This window comes from Panthera leo, chromosome D3, assembly GCF_018350215.1.
Source record: "Panthera leo isolate Ple1 chromosome D3, P.leo_Ple1_pat1.1, whole genome shotgun sequence".
NCBI classification, from domain to species: Eukaryota; Metazoa; Chordata; class Mammalia; order Carnivora; family Felidae; genus Panthera; species Panthera leo.
This window is the reverse complement of record NC_056690.1, coordinates 78,014,026-78,032,205: the sequence shown is the minus strand read 5'-3', so window position 1 is coordinate 78,032,205 and position 18,180 is coordinate 78,014,026. Positions and strand designations below refer to the sequence as shown.

The 18,180-nt window shown below is 50.0% G+C and overlaps 1 protein-coding gene across 1 annotated transcript in view; it reads left to right on the top strand.

The window, feature by feature from the left end:
• The first annotated feature begins 205 nt into the window (after positions 1 to 205).
• Positions 206 to 18,180, top strand: part of CCBE1 (collagen and calcium binding EGF domains 1) — a 226,747-nt gene continuing 208,772 nt past the window's right edge. The window contains exons 1-2 of the mRNA XM_042909738.1: positions 206 to 769; positions 1,139 to 1,219. Coding sequence (XP_042765672.1) covers positions 639 to 769; positions 1,139 to 1,219 — 212 coding nt within the window. The 5' untranslated portion in view covers positions 206 to 638. The remainder of the gene's footprint in view (positions 770 to 1,138; positions 1,220 to 18,180) is intronic.

Genomic DNA, 18,180 nt, shown 5'->3' with positions numbered 1-18,180 from the left:
CGCCCCCCCCAATCCTGCGGGGTGAAGCCCGGGGTGGCGGGAAAGCACGGCGTAGGCGCTGGAGGGGGAAAGGCAGCCGCAAGCCTGCCCTGGCCTTCAGAAGTGACCTGACGCCAGGAAGAAGGCTGATTAACCCTTGGGCTCCCCCTCCCTCTCCGGGGGGTGCGAGCCAGCTCCTCCTCCTCCTCCTCCTCCTCCTCCTCCTCCTCCTCCTCGCGGTCGAGCGACCCTGGAGCGAGATGCACACAGCCGCCGGCTCTGCGCGCCCTGCCCTTCCCTCCCAGCCCAGGAAGAGGAGAGCGGCGAGGGCGCAGCCCAAAGTCGAGTCCGGTGAGTCTGTGGATCCGGAGTGAACCTCCCGGGCGAGCCGGCTTAGGCCCCGCGACCCTCGCGCCGGCCGTGCACCGCAGACGATCCCTCCACCCGCCCCTCCGCGGAATTTGCACCCAGCACCCGGCTCCTGGCCCTGACCCCAGGCCCCGCGACGCCCCCAGCCCCGTGCCTCGCGCAGGTGGCGCAGACGCCCCTGTTCTCCGGCGCCCCCTGCCGGGGAGAGGGAAGGCGGCGGCCGCGGACGAGCCGGGCGCAGGCGGGGAGAGAGCTCCGGCGCCGCCGGGAAGAGGCCGGGAGCTTCCCTGATGGTGCCGCCACCTCCGAGTCGGGGAGGAGTGGCGAGGGGGCAGCTGGGCAGGAGCCTGGGTCCGCTGCTGCTGCTCCTGGCGCTGGGACACACGTGGAGCTACCGAGAGGAACCCGAGGACGGCGACAGGTAAGCGCTGCCAGCCCCGGCTTGGTGGGCGCCCGGCTCTCGGGGTGCGGGCGGTACCCCCCCGGTTCCCCCAGGCACCCGCATGCCCTCGCTCCGCCGGCTGGGTGCTCGGTTCTCCCAGGCGGCATAAAACTCGGCTCCCCGCCCGGGGTCCCCTCATCAGTGGGTCGGTGTTCCCTGTTACCGCCGTCCTGGGGGCTCGGTTCGCGCGCGGGGACCCCCCCCCCCCCCCGCCAGGCCCAGCCCCAGCCCCCGAGGCCACTGCGCGTCCGCGCTCTGGGACGCCGCTCCCTGCCACCCTCGCGCACCCTGCCCCTCCCCTCTCCCGTGGCCAGCGAGCGAAGTTGCCCCTCGACCTTTTCTCCTTAGGGAGATCTGCTCGGAAAACAAGATCGCCACGACGAAATACCCGTGTCTGAAGTCTTCGGGTGAGCTCACCACGTGTTTCAGGTAAGCCCTGGGGCTTTGCCGAGTCCGCCAGGGCGCACCCTGCCTGGCTGCTTGGAAAGGCGGCTCCGCAGAGGAGGGGTTTGGAGACGCGCTCGCTTTGCGCCGGGACGTGTTCGGGGAGTTCTTGGGCGTAACCCTTCTGGTGCGGTTTTGGGGCTAAAGCAATGACGGGCGACCGAGTGTGAACCTGGGGCTTGCACCTAAGTGCACCTGAGACCCCGAGCTGTTTACCGCTTCCCGGAATACCTTGCGTGGTGGCCATCTGAGAAGAGGAGGCTGGAAGCTTCTAAGAAAAGGGGATCGGACAGTGGGTATCAAACCGTGCGCCACAGCAAACACGGCTGGTGGCGTTTGCGTTTTGTTTAGAAACGTTGACAATTACCGGGGCCTTGTGACACTGTCACGGTCTCTGGGCAAAAGGGTGGGGGAGGTTTGCGGGCTGTGGACGTAGTTGTGTTGAGCGAAAACAACGTCGAGATTGAGCCACAAGGAGAGGATTTCCTGAAAATGCAGTCCACAGATGACCTGGATGCCTGTTAAAATTACCCCTGGTTCGGGGGTCTATAAATTGGGAAGTACTTCCCAGGTGGTTCTCAGTAACAAGGAGAGAATCCCTATTCCCTGCTTGCTACCTCAGAGGTGAGGGTCCGTTTGTTTTCACCTTCAAGTTCCTGGCTTGTTTCCGTGCTTTCCCTGGATGGGAAACACGTACCCATGAACACAAGTTGCCTTTTAAAAGTACTGTGCGAGATGGGAATCTCACACCCGTGCCACACTGTCTTCAGGGGGGGTGGTCCTACACTCTGGGGTGCCAGGATAAATCCTACAAGACAATCTGGAAGTCCCCCCAAGTGAATTTGGAAGAAAGCTTTACTGTTGGGTTCATCTGTTACAGCATTACCATGTTTTCAGCTGTAGAAACCTTATTTCACACGCTCAAAAGCTTGCATGTGTTTCCAGGGCTGGCAAGTTAAATGATCTAAAAGCTGGTAATCAGTTACATTATGTACTGTGCTCTAAAATCTGCCACTGGCAGCGGACTATCATGTAAGCGAGTCCATACTCCTTGGGCTTGGGAAGGGTGGTCTCCAGGACGTGAGTAGTCAACACTGAACACATGGGGTTGGGGGGCGGGTGAGTCCGTTCAGTTTGCAGGTGTAAAGGCTAGAAGAGGTTAACTACGTAAGCAAGGTCACCCAGTTGGTGAGATGAGAGGGTGCGGGCACGAGGATCGCTGTGTCCTCCACGTGACCGCAGTACTAGGACATGTGGTTTTCCTATCAATACAGCACGAAGCCTCTAACTTAACGAGGAAAGCGTCCCTGAGATGGTTCACTCATTTGTTCGGTCCCTGAAGGTCAGACTGCACATAAAGCAGTGGCCTTTGCAGAATGCATGTCTAACTTTCAGAAACCACTGGTGCCCTGATAGGGGTCTTAAGTTGACTTCATTACGCTGTTACCGTCATTTTCCCCAGATGTTTAAAAACCGTGGCTTTTTTCTACACAAACTCGAGACCCTATCCATGTCTTGACAAGCTGTTCCTTTGGATAGCTGTTAAAACACTCGAGGGTTAACAAATTATCTCTATCACAAAGTAAGGAGCTTTGTTCTGGAGGGGGGTGGTGAATGGAATGGGGAGGAGGGGGTTTTTAGTGGGGGGGGAAAGTGGGGTTAATGGTCCCTGTGCCTGTTTTCTGGTTTTATGGAATTCGAGAGTTTTGTGTATACTCCGTTAGCTTTGGACTAGGAAATCGCGAAGTCAGGGGAGTAAAGTCCAAGGTTGGCAACTGCTGCCCCTGTTTGCTTTTGAACCCCACGGCTGCAGGAGTATTGTGCTTGGGTTGTGAATTGATGGGCCGAGCCCCGTAGACCCTTGCTACCCCAAGTGATCTGCAAACCAGCATCCTCTAGGAGCTTGTTAGTCTCGAGGCCTGCCCCTGACCTCCCAAATCAGAGCCTGTTAGCGCAATTACGTTAAAGGTGAAGCCCTTCTCTAGGAACCACGGTCTTCAACCTGGTCGCTGCAAACCCACTTAGACCGAGCCTTCGAGGAGCACAGAGGCTTCTGCAGGTGCACACCTTGTCCCTCCTACCACGTTAACCGAACACTGAAAGGACCATCCTTCCGGGAAACAAGACTCTTCACATCTTGGCTGACCCTGGATTAAGCTTCAGTACAGTAGTGGAGTTGCCATTTAGGGAATGCAGATGGATGGTCCCCACTCGTTACCGCTTGTCCTCAGTTTTTAGCACTGATGAACTGTAGAAGTCCCTGCTGAACTTGTTAAATGATTTTATGTGACTTCGGTGAGGGAGAGGAACGAAGGATTTTACTCCCTTCTGCCATGTTCATTTTAGTATTGGATCTGTTACTCAAAAGTAAATGGAACCCTAAATGATCTAGAGAATAAAAGATGGGCTCAGAATGTTCATTCTGGACCCCTTTCCTGCCACCTGTGCCCACTTGGGTTACACGGTTTCATCTCAGCAGTACCTTTCCATGTCTGTCTTCTGTTAAATGACAACTTTGAGGACTTTGTACTCAACCCTGTTCTGTGCAGGTCACATGCACATCTAATCCACCGGGCCGCCTGCATTGGTGGTTCAGTTTTACAGGGGGAGGAACCAAGCCTCCAGGATTAAGTAAACTCGGTTGGGGTCGCCAAGTTAATACACGTGGGAGCCGAGATCCAAACCCAGGCTTGTCTGACTTCAAAGTCTGGGCCCAGGCCCTTTCATCATCCCGGGCGTATCTTAGGAGGCAGAATTTTCTGGGATCTAAGACTATAAATTCAGGTGGCTGTGCATTCAGAAGACCCTGATAGAAGACCCCCGCCCCCCGTGGCTCTTTTTGGAATTAACCCTGCCTTTGAGATCGGTCTTAGACAATGGACTTCATACGACCTTGTCCTACCCAAAATTGGTTCATATGTATACAGCTTTCCTTCCTTGAAGGGTTTCCTCTTATCCACAGGGTCTGTCTGTGGAGACTCTCCACCCCAACGTGCATTGTGCCCAGTGCCCCCAAGTTCAAACACTGGAGTGAATGCTGGTAACTGCCTCATGTAGAGTGCAGGTTGGGTTGTTCAGACTTCTCTGGTGCAGTGTGATTTAACTACTGGTAAAGGAGTGTACCCTAACTCTGACCTCTTCCCTCAGACTGTTTAGCGAAACCAAGTGCGTGCTTTTATCATGGTGTTACCCTCCTGTGTTAAAGGTTTTCCCACAAGTTGACTTTCCCAACCGCGTAGCTTTGAACAAAACGTTTGTTTACCTTTTGTTTATTGGGTCTATCCATAAAAATGACAAGTTAAAGCCTCCTGGAAGATGAAAATCCGTGGTGTAGGAAAGGTCCAGAAAATCTGATTTTTGAGGCTGTGTCTGATAAACATTGTAACTTTTCTCACCCATTGAGAATCTGTTAGCACCTTAAGATAGCCTTACAAAATGCACATAAAAGAATAAGCTACTGTCTCTGATCTCCATTTGTAGACCTGATTTTTCGACCAAGGCCTTTGAAACCATGAGGATAGATCCAGTTCAACGTCCTACAGTTCAAACTGTAACTACCCGGGATGGGGAAGAGATTCGAAGAGGCCAGGAATGGTTTTCTGGGCAAGAGAAAACTAACACTATGTTAGGTGCTTAATTTGCATTAGGTGTGACTTTTGTGATTCCTGGACCTCCGAGGCCCGTAGCTGCCCCTCTGTGGTAGGTCTTTCCGTAGAGTCTCCTTAGGTACTGCTTTTGGGGTCCGTCCGGTGGGAGATCATGACTTAAGGATGCAAAAACTCCCACTTTTCCATAATGTGTGCATTGCCAAATCCTGTTAAGAGGTCGAAGTTAAGGGGATAGTCATGCAAGTGTGTTTGAGACTTGGAGGACAGCAAAGTCCCTTAGAGCCGTGCTGCTAGGCTGACGACTCTAGCCGAGGCTATGTTGAAGGAAAGACTGTAGAATGCACGATCTGGTCACAGAGCTCCTACGGAGGACATGAAGGTCAAAACCGCAGTAACAGGAACTGTCCCGGTTTGAATCCCAGCTCGACTAAATTGTGACCTTGAACAGCTTAATCTGCTTTAGTGGTCTCCTTTGTAAAATGAAGATTCTTAGTACTGGAGGTACGGGGTTACCCTGAAGATCAAATGAGCTGATTGATGTATGTGTTTCACGATTACCCCTTATGATCACTACTGAATTATGTTTAGCATATCGAGTGCACATGGTAGATGCTGATTGGACACTAAGTCTTGGACAGGATGGTGGCAGTTTTTGGGAAGAAAAGCTCAGACCGTGTCCGGAAAGAGCGTATACCCCTGGGCACAGCAGTTTTTAGATGGCTTTCCAAATGTGGGGATAGGTCAGAAATCCAGTGCCTTGGGAAAAGTCACAGAGAGTGGGTCTTTGCTTCTTCCTGACTATGTAAGGTACCCTGCTTGCGTGATGAGTGGGTGGGAGGCCTAGTTAGCTCCCTTTAAAGAATCTTAAAGGCTTGTGTCTCGTCTGGAGTCATCAAGGGTGTTCTTGGTGGTGACCGGAAGACTAGGAAACCTTCCAGTTCCCAGCCTGCTCGTCTCCCTTCTGTGCCTCTGTTCTGTGGCCAGCATAGCTCAGAACAGGCACTAGGTGGCCACACCGCGACTAATTGTTCTCTCACTCGGGGTATGCTGTCCCTTGTTCAGAAAGCGTTTGTATCCTTGTGACCAGCTATCTAAAAGTGAGGGCGTACTATGAAAAGAGCAGGACACAGGTAGAGACAGCTTTGTGCAGAACTGATTAAATCACAAGCACATTGCAGGCAGCCTCGGTTTCCCCGCGTTAGACCCTCTTTGTCACTGGATGGTGCCCTCACAAGGGTATTGGAGTGTCTGTCCCCTGGTCTGCGACCGTGTCGTCAGAGGCTACTCTCCTGCCTGGACAGTGTCCTGTACCTTGTCAAGTGACTGAACGTGACAAGCAAATGGAAGTTGACTTAGCCTTTCTAGAACTCACGTTGCTATTCTATCCAGATATGCCTCCTTTTCTAGTCTGAGGGGCAGGAAGCTGCTTTGTTTTTTTAGAAACTGGATTTCCTGCACTGCTGAGATGCCGTCATGCCTTTCGTTGGTTCTTGGCTTGACCCGTTTCAACCAGTGCCGTGTTACAGGTGCTGAGTCTGGAAGTTACAACTAATGCCATGCACTTGGTGCTTCCCGTAGCACCTGGAGAGAACGTGGGTGTTCCTGCCTGTAGTTAACTGTCCCATAGACCCTGGCTTTGAAGTGGGGGGTTGCGTTTTTACGGGGGATCCTGCTCCCTTCCACGTTTATCCTCCGCGGAAGGACCCGTGTGGGAGGCAGAGAGGGGGGGAAGGTATCGGCCAAGGCAGGGGCCTGTATCACTTTTCACTCCTTCTCAGGAACGACACAAAGTGCTAGGAAACAACCAAGCATTGAATTCACCACAAAAGGCTGTGCTTTCCCTGGGGTGCCCTTTGAGATGGCTCCATTGGCCGTGCTCATTGTCCCTGAAGTCATTGATGCCTGACTTCCTACATTAACTTCATCTGAGTGAAGCTGCGTGGGTGCACCCGGAAAAAGCAAAGGCGCTCTTTATTCCAGAATACTCTATCTGCTCAGGAGAAAGTTTGCATTTCAATCAGTCTTTTCCGTGTCAGTGAGTTCAGCTTCCCCAAACCTACCACCGCCTGCCCAGCGGGACCCTCCCTGCTTTTGTGAGTTAATGCGTCTTGCCTTTGGAGTGCCGTTGATTGTCCGGAGAACAGAGATCTCTGCTCTGTTGATTGCTTTTCTTTGGGGATGAAAACATACACAACTACAACATCCGTGGGTTTCTCAAGCTACGTTCTTTTCCACGAAGCCGTGGGGCAGTTGTAAAGTTTTACCAACGATTTTGGTTCATTTATTCAGCAAATGCTTGAGTCCCTATGTGCCAAGCACACTGCTGGGGCCTCCGTGTGTGTGTGTGTGTGTGTGTGTGTGTGTGTGTGTGTGTGTGTGTGTGTAAAAGGCAGGAAAAAAAAGCACCTCTACCCTCCTAGGACTTAGGGATTTTAATTCCATTTCTCTTTCACTAAAGGCATTTCGAGTCCAAGGTCTTTGGGGCTGTTTTTGGCACACATCTGATTAAGGTGACATCTGGGGGGCCTACCTGTATCCTTTCAGCCCAAGAACCCTGCCAAGCAGGAACCTGAGAATCCAAGGCTGGTGGTAACCAGAGTTCTGCAGGGGTGTTAGACGTTAGCGTGTGCCTCCAGTCTCTCCCAAGAATCACTGGGATGGGAAGGTATTAAAGAACTGAATTCTCTGGCTCTTTGCCCTGTCAGGTGGATGCCAGCATCAGAACGGGCCCGCTGGGAACAACCAGTTCGCCTCGGCTCTCACCACCCTCCTGTTTGCCAACGGTAACTTGAGGCAGACAGTTGTGAGGAGGAATGTCCCTCCACATTCCTTCGTTGTCCTAACCCATCCTGGTTCACTGTAGTCGTAAGCTGAACTTCCTGGACGATTTCCATTCTGGGGAGGAGAGGGGAGAGTGGGGTGCGAGGTCTACACATTTTTAACCCCCTTTGAGCAGAGCACCTCTTTCTGGCTTCAAGTCCAAAGTGTGTGTGGGAGCTTGGAGGTGTGAATAGACTGCCTCATTCTGTCTGGCGGAGTGTGGACGAGATCATTTTTCCCTACCCTTCGGGATTTCAGGAAACCTGGACTGCATCTGTTCTCTGCCTTTACCTCTGGTCTCAACCTTTCTTTCTTGGCTGTGTCTGGGGGCCGTCCTGTGTTTGCCCCACTCTGGTGAGCACCCCCCCCCAGCTTCCAGGGAATGGTGATGGCAGTTGTCATCACAGCAGTGGCTGGTAGAGAGCCCGCAGGAGGCCAGGAGAGGTTCCTCTGCTCTGGGACATGGCTCTGGGAGTTGGGGATAGGGCAGGAATCGGCGAAGTAGGGCACAAGGCACGTTTTCCACAACTTCTGGCCTAAGAATGCTTTGTAGGTCTTGAAAGAGCTTAAAAAAAAAAAAAATGCAACAGAGACCTCACTTGGTCCCCTAAGCCTCCGATCTTTACCATCTGGCTCTCTCTAGAAAGTTGGTCAGCTTCCAGAGTCATCTTCACATGAGGTCCGGGAGTGGGGTCCTCCATCTGGAACCTTGTCCACAGATGGAAGTGTCTCAAGAAGGTGACTTTAGGGACCTTTGGCCAGCTTTGTCTTCAGGTTCTTGCTTTTCTGTTCCCTTACTGTATTTGGGTCTCCTGACCTGTGCATCTTTGTGACTTGGTTTCCTGATCTCCAGGAAGCTGGAACTCTGTCCACCCCCCGCCACCCCTGCCCCAAGTCCTCATCCCCAGATACCATAAATGGATGTAACTTGTCAGTGTTGTAAAGCTGACCTTATTGCGGGTAGTGGAGTACTAATTTCTGCTTTTGTGCGTGTTCTCAAGACCCGGCTTCCTGTGCTAGTTGAGTAGTCCATGGCTTGCCAAGGCTGATCTTCCCCTCCCCCACCCCTAACCCCATACTTTAATTCCTGACTTTGCGCATTGATGATCCCATGTTGTGTTGACTCCAAGCCACTGCTCTGTGAATTTGTTTTGAATTTCTACCATGGGAAACATTGCCTTCAAAAATCAAATGATAGTACCTACTTGAGGAACATGCGTCAAAACCCTTTCAAGGCGGGGTGGGGGGGGTGCTACTCTAAATCAGAGTTGCAACGTTCCGTTTTTCCTTCTGTGGCTAAGAAGTCGTCTGTTCCTCCATTCCACTAAGCACAGTGTCTGCCATTAAACCTTTGAATTTAAAGTCTGAAGTGCCTTTTAAAAACGTCAACTCTTTTCTGTAAAGATCACAAAGCCTTCCTAGCGATGCCTTCTGACACTGAGCATGTGAGGGAAGTGAAGGAAAGAACTATTTAGAAGCCATAGTCTGAGGGGGGGAAGCCAAATCTAATGGCCTTTTGGGGAAGGGGAAGGTTGGACTCACAACCTGACCTATTAAGAGGAATGCCATGGGGGCGTGGCAAAGAGGAAAAAAGGTACAAAAACTTGCTAGGGAATAGAGAGCATCCTCTGGAGGTGAAGTTGGAGAAAATGCTTAAAGTCACGTGGGAGCTTCTGACCTTGGTAACTGCCATTTTCATGGATTCAAGTAAACGGAGGTGAAAAGAGTGTGGGAAGTGTGACAGATCAACACTTGGAATTTTTGCGACCCGTGGTGTGTGCCCAGCCAGCACTGTTGCTGTGGAGATGAGGCAGGCTAAATGGTGGTGCAGATGGGGCACCTTGGCGCCCCCCTGCCTTGCTTTGATGTCACTGGGCGTTGCTGTCAGGAACGGGCCCAGGTTTCGTCTGGGAGGTGTCTGTACTGACACAGCTCATGATTTTTGTGGTGGAAAAGTTGCATGGCTGGGCAGAGGTTGCCTTCCTAGGAATCCACGAAGACCTTCTTTGCAGGCAAGGACGTTCCAAAAAATGGCACTGGAATTGAGTTCTGGTAGTCCCTGAAAGTTAGAAGAATGTAGAACACAATGTTGGTGAGATTCTATCTCTGAGGAAAATTTGAAGGACTTTTTTTTTTTTTTTTTTTTTTTTTTTTTTGCAAGTCAGTAAAAATTGAATTCAATACTAATTTGTTTTCTAGACCTCTTGTACCTTCTGGCCTAGCTGGGCAGACACAGGGAAAGAAGTTTCATACAGGAACCCTGTACTTCTATGGAGGTTACTACAGGCATCAGTTTCTTTTTCTTTTTAATTTTTTTTTTGTTTGAGAGTGAGCACACAAGCCGGAGAGGGACAGAGAATCCCAAGCAGGGTCCATGCTGTGAGTGCAGAGCCCGACACGGACTCGATCCCACGACCCTGGGATCATGACCTGAGCTGAAATCAAGGGTCTGGTGCCTGAGCCACCCGGGTGCCCCAGGCACCAGTTTCTATTCGGAACACAGCTGGAAAAGGAGACGACAGAGGGAGTTCGGATACCGAAACCACAGCGACAAGTGGGGTGGCTGCTTTCCTTGTGAGTCTGCGTGCCCGTTCCTGCTCAAGGTCCCAGAGCAGGTGCGTGGCAGAGCCCAGCTTCTAAGGCAAACCGTCTGACTCCAGAACCTATGTTCTTACCCACAGTTCTTCCTAAGGGCCTGATCTTCTGGTTACCTTGCTTTCCTCCTGCCAACCACAAACCAAAAAGTGGCATTTAGAGGGGAGAGGAAGTGCTAGAGACAGGAATGTCTATTCCACAGGAATGGCTGAAAGTGTAAGACAGATTCTCAAAAGTAGACCCAACAACCCAAGCGCCCCCCCCATGTCCATTTGCTAGGCCTGCCCAAATGACCTAGGCTCAGGTGGCATTAACAGAAACCCCATTCTCACAATTTCGGAGGCCAGAAGTCTGAGCTGAAGGTGTTGATAGAACTGATCCCTTTCCAAGCGTCTCCTTGGCTTGCAGACCGTTGCTGCCTCCTGGCGTCTTCACCAGATCCTCTCTTGTAAGGACAGCACTTCATATCGGGTCAGGCCCCTCTTAATGACCTCATTTTAAGTCGTGAGCTTTTCAAAGCTCCTATCTCTAAATGTAGTCCCACCCTGAGGGACTGGAGTTCATTCAGACTTCAGCTTTGGGGAGGTCACGATACAGCCCTGTAACCTGCCCTCCCAATAAAACACAGCACACACTGGGCCGTGTATGTGTGGGCGGGGGGATGTTTTATGTACGTACTGTAATTCCCACGAGCGGCCCTGTCTGCCCTGGTGATCCTGAGTGATCGAATGCAGCTAAGGGCCTTCAGTGCCACTGAAGAAAGAAAAGGCTTAAACTCGAAAATCGCATAAACCACAATGTTATTTGTAACATTCACTTCTTTGGAACCTCTCTAGGTGGACATCAGATGGAGGCCGTAGACTGTTCTGACCCTTACGTAGAGGCATCGGAACTGAAGGTGCTGAGGCCCCACTCCAGATCTTAAGCAGAATCTTGCATCTAGACAAGGTCCTCAGGTGTTTCCTATGCATGTTACGTTGAGACGCACGGTCCTGATACGTCATTCGAGGGTTTGCTCGCTCTCCTGTGGCTCCTCTTTGCTTCTGACGTAGAGCCACGGGCAGGGATTCATAACCTGGGCTGCACATTGGAACCCCTTTGTGAGTGTTCGGGAAAAAAAAAAACCACCCTAGTGTCTACATAGCATGCTAGACCCAGGTACGTCGGAAACTCTGGGGGTGGGCGTACCTGGTACCAGGGAATTTCAAAGCTCCGTGCGTGATTTCAACTTGTAGCCAAAGCTGAAAACCTTGGAGCAAAGGGCAAAAGGGAGTAGTGCGCAGCCTGGCTCTTTGCCAGAGGATAAACGGTTACTTCTGGAGCTGGGTCCTCCTGTCTTTCCTTGCGGGTCCGTGCCCCTCAATGGGGGAATTTACAGTTTGTGTCGGTGGACCATCTATCAGCCTGGTGTCCTCATCCCTTGTCTGTTAGGTCCCAGTCTTTCTCCCTACATCTCCTTTCCACTCCTGGGGTGGGGGGGGGTGGGTGATTCGAGGGCAACTGGGGGAGCGATGGTGTGGGTGCAGGTGAGTCAGGGAGGGTAAGACTGGTCTTCCTGAGCTCGTCTGCGTTTCTGAAGCTGAGCACCTCGAAGTCTCTTGTGCAGACCCCACCGCTCGCTCTTTCCCTCTTGAAGGCTCGCAGCTTGGTGTTTGGAGCTACTTAGTGACCTCTGGTGCTTTTTAAAAAAAAAACAACATTTTGCTTTGTTGCTGCACTGCATGAACCTTCTCCCAAGATATAAACATGGCTCAGCGTATTATAAATGAAAGCTTTTCAATGTCAAGCTGTGTTTTTCTTTCCTTGCAAGCATCAAACGCAAGCACCGTTTTTTTCCACATGGTGTGATAGGAAATCTGTGTGCCGTCAGTCTCTTCCCGTTCCATCTTTAGGTTTTTCTTCAGTGTTCTGAGCACCGAAAGAACCTCTCCATCCCTAGCAAACGTGAGGCTTTTTGTAGGTTTGCAATTAACTTGAACACAAAACAACATGCTCTAGTTTGTATGGTTATCCCCCGAGCCCCATATTTACCATATGGCCTTAAGCCAGGCAGTCCCCAAATAGGTCTACATAGAGTGCATGGCTATGTGCAAAAAATTGCCTTTTTTTTTTTTTTTTGAGTAACAGCAATCATGTTGATTAAATCCTAGAAATAGAAATTACTATAAACCAAGAAAGGAAATGAAATTGCGTTTCCTGGATGGATATGCTCCCGAGGCTCTTTAAAGAGGGCTTTCCTTGAATTGGAGGCTGGGAAGGTAAAGTGGTGCGTAAATGACCTCAGAGTTTGAAATCCACTTTCAGAGTCTGACAGCATACTGTGTGGCACCCTATTAGAGAGGATGTGATCGGAACGGATATTTAAAATCTCCAGGCATGAAAGGATCCTGACAACTTCCTCAGCACTCTGCCCCCACCCCCAACACGGTCTTTCAAGTCTTTTCCCAGAGACCCCTAGTGTTTGGGAACCATGTTTTCGGGTTGCGGCACAGATGAAAATTATTTGCGGAGGGCACGTTGAGGTCACTAACAAAGGCTGCTCGGGGCTGGAGGTGCCTAGCCTGGGAGGCTCTGGCAGTCCAGCTGCCACCTGCTGTCCCAGGGCAGGAGGAGGAGGTCTTGTTACACCTGGAGCCACTTGTGGGCCGTGAGGGGGGTGGGGGGTGGCTCATGGTACATCTCCAGTGTAGACTTCCCCTCCTCCACCCTCATAGCTCTTAGCCATTGGGCTCTGTTCAAGCTGCCCCACCAAGTCCGAAGTCTTCAGTGAATCTGCTCTTGGCTGTTCTTAAGAGCCCGTTTCCCCCGTCCCTTTCAAATGATTGCATCGTCTTGGGATGTGTACTTAACCTGTCGCTTATCTACAGCTCGGTGGTTGGATTGTGCTGACACGTTCGGTCTGTGTATCTGATGCGATCTCTGCAGTCATTCTGTGCAGCCCTCGGTGCTCCCAAGGCCACGGTGACACTCTGTGTCCTGAAGGGATGGGGGTTTCGTCCCCACTTCTAAGGATGCTGCAAAAGGAAATTGCCATAATGATGAGGGGAAGATGCTTCTTGTAGAAAAACAGGTAAAGGGAACCCTGCTTTGAAGCTCCTGCAGGGAAAGGGACACGCAAAAGAGGAAATCTTCCCTTCTTAATCGCAATGCTTGCTCTGTGCACGTTGCACATCCTAGTGATGTGGGACTTCTCACCGTGGGTGCTCCCTAATTCCCTCTCCAGGGTAGTGACTGCCAGGGGACCAGAGTGTGTGTCTCGCTCTTCTCTGTGCTGGTGTGACGATATTTGTAGTTTGCCTCTTATGGAAATGGGCTTGTTCTAGAATTGCTTCCCCCCCCGCCCCCGTAATTGGTGAGGAGCCCCTCTTATCACCTAGGGCGCTAACTCACTTTCACAGCATAGTATTTCATTGTCTGGATGCACCTTATTCAGCTCCTTGTAAGGCAAGTGAGTGCCAAGGGGCCCTCCCCGAGGCCTTGGGTTCAGGTTTTAAACTTAGGATGCGAATTTCAAGTAGGTCAAGTTTTCCCGAAATGAATCGGAAGGAGCAGATAACCTAGTACCGCTAGAGCGTACTCTGGGCTGGAACCTGGACGACCTGTCACTGCCCTCCTAGAGCTGTGGGTGCCGGTCCCCGTGAGCCTCTAGGGCTGACCCTCTGATCCTCCGTTGTGGGAGCTTGGGGCTTTGACTGAGTTCCTTCCAGGTCTGGTCATCTGAGACTGAGCACTCCACAGAGCGCAGAACAAACGGAAATGGGCTTAGTTTACAGCCCGGGGGGATCTGCTTGACCTAAAGAACATCTTAAGGGCGAGGACGCTGTGGAGCGTTCTGGATGCTTCTCTCTAATCCGCCTTAAAAACGGGATCGCCATCCGTGAGCTGCGCACGGAGTGTCTCGAGTGCCTTCGGTAGTTGCCGTTGCCCCGTCACGAAAGAGGAGACTGTCTTTTTACTCCCCGGGTGTATACTCGTGAAAGCAAACCTTCTCTTGGCTGTGAGCACAGGAGCCCATCTTCTGCAGAAGTGTCTGAGGCCATCCCTTCCCGTCACACCCCACCCTACCGGCTGGCTTCTGTCTGCTTGCTTTCAAGACCTCCAGTCCCACAGAGCAGGCTAAGGCGGGCGAAGTATGCGCTTCCCCACGTAGGGCAGAAACCTCCTCGTGACCCCCTCCTTTCCAGAAGGGAGATGTTGTTGCACTCGGGCAGACTCCTGTTAACAAAGTGGGACCTCAGATGGGAAGGCTTCCCCATAAAACGTCCTTCACCTCTTTTTATCCTAACGTACTGGGCTCAATGTGCATGTGTTCTGTTTACAGAAACTTTTATTACGAATTTGTTTCGATGCGTGTCCTTTTGAGTTTACTTATCGAGGGGTCCTTGTGAGGACCGTGAGCGCTAATTGGCCTGCGGCCGCGCTGCCCGTGTCTCCATTCTGCTCTGCTTCTGGTTCCATATTTGGCTGTGTTTAAAGCTGCCCAGGGAGGAGGGAACGTGGTGAAACAAGGCAGCTACATGCTTTAGACCGAGAATTTCGTTTTCTGCCAGATTACCCACGTAAGAGAATGTGGCATCTCTTGAATTACCCAGATGATTATCAGATTTCTTTTTTACAGGGAAAAATTAATTTTTTTAAATTAAATCCAAGTTAGTGAACATAATATAGTGTAATTTAACAAGTGCCCTCCGTAATGCCCGTCACCCATTTAGCCCATCCCCCCCCCCAACACCCCTCCTGCAACCCTCAGTTTATTCTCTATATAGAAGAGTCTCTTCTAGTTTGCCCCTCTTTTTATCTTATTTTTCCTTTCCTTCCTCTCTGTCCATATGTTTTCTTAAATTCCACATATTGAAATCATGTGATAATTCTTTAATTTCACTTAGCATAATTCATTCTAGTTCCATCCATGTGTTTGCATGTGGCAAGATTTCGTTCTTTTTGATGGCTAATAGCCCATTGTGTATATACACCACCTCTTTATCCATGGTAGCACTACTGTGAACATTGGGGTACAGATATTCTTAACCCCCTTCTGCGTGGGTAGTCCATCCTGGTTTAAGACGACGGTAGCCCACTAGAGCTCCACATTAAGTGGACAAGTTCCTCGTTAGCTTGAAGTTTGATTCTGTTAATCTTCTTGTGCACGACTCTTTGCATTTCAACCTGTGTTCCTTCTGTAAGCGTTTTCACCAGGCTGGGGGTATAATTAGACAAACGACTCTAAACCACAGCCTTGGCTTTTCAGGGTACTTGCATCATAATCACAGAGGAAAAAAAGATACGAATTTACCTCCTTTTTGAAAGTGAAAAGCCAGCCGTATTTTCCCTCTGCATTTTTTTAAATGATGAAAATATGAAATATGCTATAGTAGGAAACTCAATTGCCATAGACTCCACTACCAATATCAGTAACAAGGTTCTCCATTGGGGCGCCTGGGTGGCTCAGTCGGTTGAGCGTCCAACTTTGGCTCAGGTCATGATCTCATGGTTTGTGAGTCTGAGCCCCAGCTCTCTGCTGTCAGTGCTGAGCCTGCTTAGGATTCTCTGTCTCCCTCTCTCGAGTCTGCCCCTCCCCTGCTCGTTCTCTTTCCAAAAAAAATGCTATTTCATTTATTTTTGTACTTGTGTTTTATATTTAGGATCTTTTAAACCAAGTGGACAAGACTTGCGACTATTTCCCCATAGCAAAACTGTATTAGCTTCACTAATGCACAAAAATGCATTAGCTTCACTAATATCAAAAAGCAACTTAGATATTCTTAACTGAAAGGTACCCACAGCTGCAGTCCTTTTGTTGTTAATGTGGTGCCTTATTCGTGTGCATGGTCAATGTTTTACGTAGTAAAGGAAAATCAGTAGTATAACTTTTGTTTAGTTAATGTCCTACCATAGTTTGAAATATTATCTAAGTTAGAGTTTTAGGGTCCAGTGACTCCACAGCGGAGAAGACAGACGGTAGGCCCTCGACCCCTCCCGGGACCTCTGCTCCCACCCCAGCACCACATTCCGGTTTTCAAAACTTCTTTTGATTTGTCTGTAGCTCCAAGTAACTCAGAACTTTTTGTCAATTTCTGTCGTCGTCTCTTGACAAAGTCCTTCTGTGGGAGAGACTTCAGCTGTCCTCAGCCACCGTCCACACACTTCCCATCTTTGCAGCCAGTGGACTTCTGGTTTGGGATAGACCAGTTTTTCATGGTCTTCAGGGTGATTGTGGAAATGCTATTGATGTCTAAGTCCTGAATGGGGAGTGCCTTTCCTTTCCCTCTGTATTTTGCCTTTCCTGTAGCTCAAAAAAAAAATTTTAGCTTCAAAAATAGAATTGTGACTCCAACCCCCAAGGCACCCTCATCTGTATAAATTTCCTCCCATCCTATTTAAACTTATTAAGCGTGTGTCATTTCAGACTTCTTGGAGAAGTTCCTTTCAGAGCTTGAGGCCTGCCCTGGTCTGAACTGGTTTCTTGCTGAGCCTGCTGTGGCTTTGAGATCTCCCTTACTATCAGCCTGGGAATATTCATATTCATTCTCTCTCTCTCTCTCTCTCAGGGTCGGTCTCTACTCTCTTGGTCTTCACTCTGTCTGTCGTGGTCTACTGTGTCCAGGTCCCCCTTGGTCTCTTGTGTCAGATTCTGGGTTTCCTGGACCCCATGTTTTCCCCTTTTCTGATTTACTCTGTTTTGGTGGAGCCTACAGTCTAGTACTTCCCTGAGAGTCTTTGGAGGGATTTTTTCTTTTTCTTTTCTTTTTTTTTTTTTTTTTTTTTGAGTCACAGCAATTCACCCATCCAGTTGTCCATTTGGTCTCCACTGGTTGTCTTTTAGACATTTCGAAGATAATCCATCCAAATAGACACGGTGATCATGTCCCTCTCGATACAAACACTGCTGCCTTCACTTGTGACCTCAATACCTGATGAGTTGCTCTAGACTGATCTGGAAGTGATTTTAGATTCTTCCTATCAAATATATCTAAACTTGGGCTCTGTTGACTGCTACCAACCTGGTCCAGGCCACCTGTATGTTTGGCCTAGACTGTTGTAACCGTTGTCTCCTGTCCTGCCTCTTGGAATCTGTTTCCATGCATCAGAAAGTGAGATCCTGAACCTTAAAAGGGATGATGCCTGACCCCAGCTTAAAATTCTTCAGTAGGCTCTTCCTGCCCTGGAAACAAAATCTATACTCCTCACCTTAGTCTGTGGGGCCTCTAGTGATCTGACCTCTTCCTGTCTACCCTCATCCTATGTTCTTTCTTCAGTTTAGCTCATTTCTTTAGATGGCAGACTCTTCCTTGTTTCAGGGTGTTGCCTATTTGATTTCCACTGCCTGGATTAAAAAGTCTTCCCCTGCTTAAGAACACAAAACCCCAGTAGTCGCTCGCTCCCAGTCCTTCAGAAGTTAGTGTTACCACAGTATTCTCCCCAGTCTCTGTGGTTCTCCATATCAGGTCCTTGTTTTATCCTGTTAAGGTACTTAAGTCCATTTGTGGCTTTATTTTGTATCTTTTCCTGACTAGATATAAGGGCGGGGTCATGCCTATCTTACTCTGAATCCCCGTGCCTAACACAGCATCCTGCCTGTTTTCCACACAGAATGCGTGTTTGGGGAAAGGTGAATGAATACACATGGTCCTTGTGCAATAAGGTCATCCTCTGAAACAGAGCCATGTTTACTCTTTGCGGATTTCAGTTTGTACTCGGCTCTGTTCCAGATCTGTAGGGCAGTTTACAATACATAAGATATGAAGAGAACGTAAATTAAAAAGACCAAAAGAAAACTGGGACTGGAGAAACAGAGCCAGGATTGATGGTAAGAATGTCTACCATACAGACAAACAGACCTGCTATGGGTGGCCCAGCTGGCTCCCAGCGCCCCGGCAGCCAATGAGAAAAACCGCTCCCCGAGTCCATATGGTAAAAACTGAA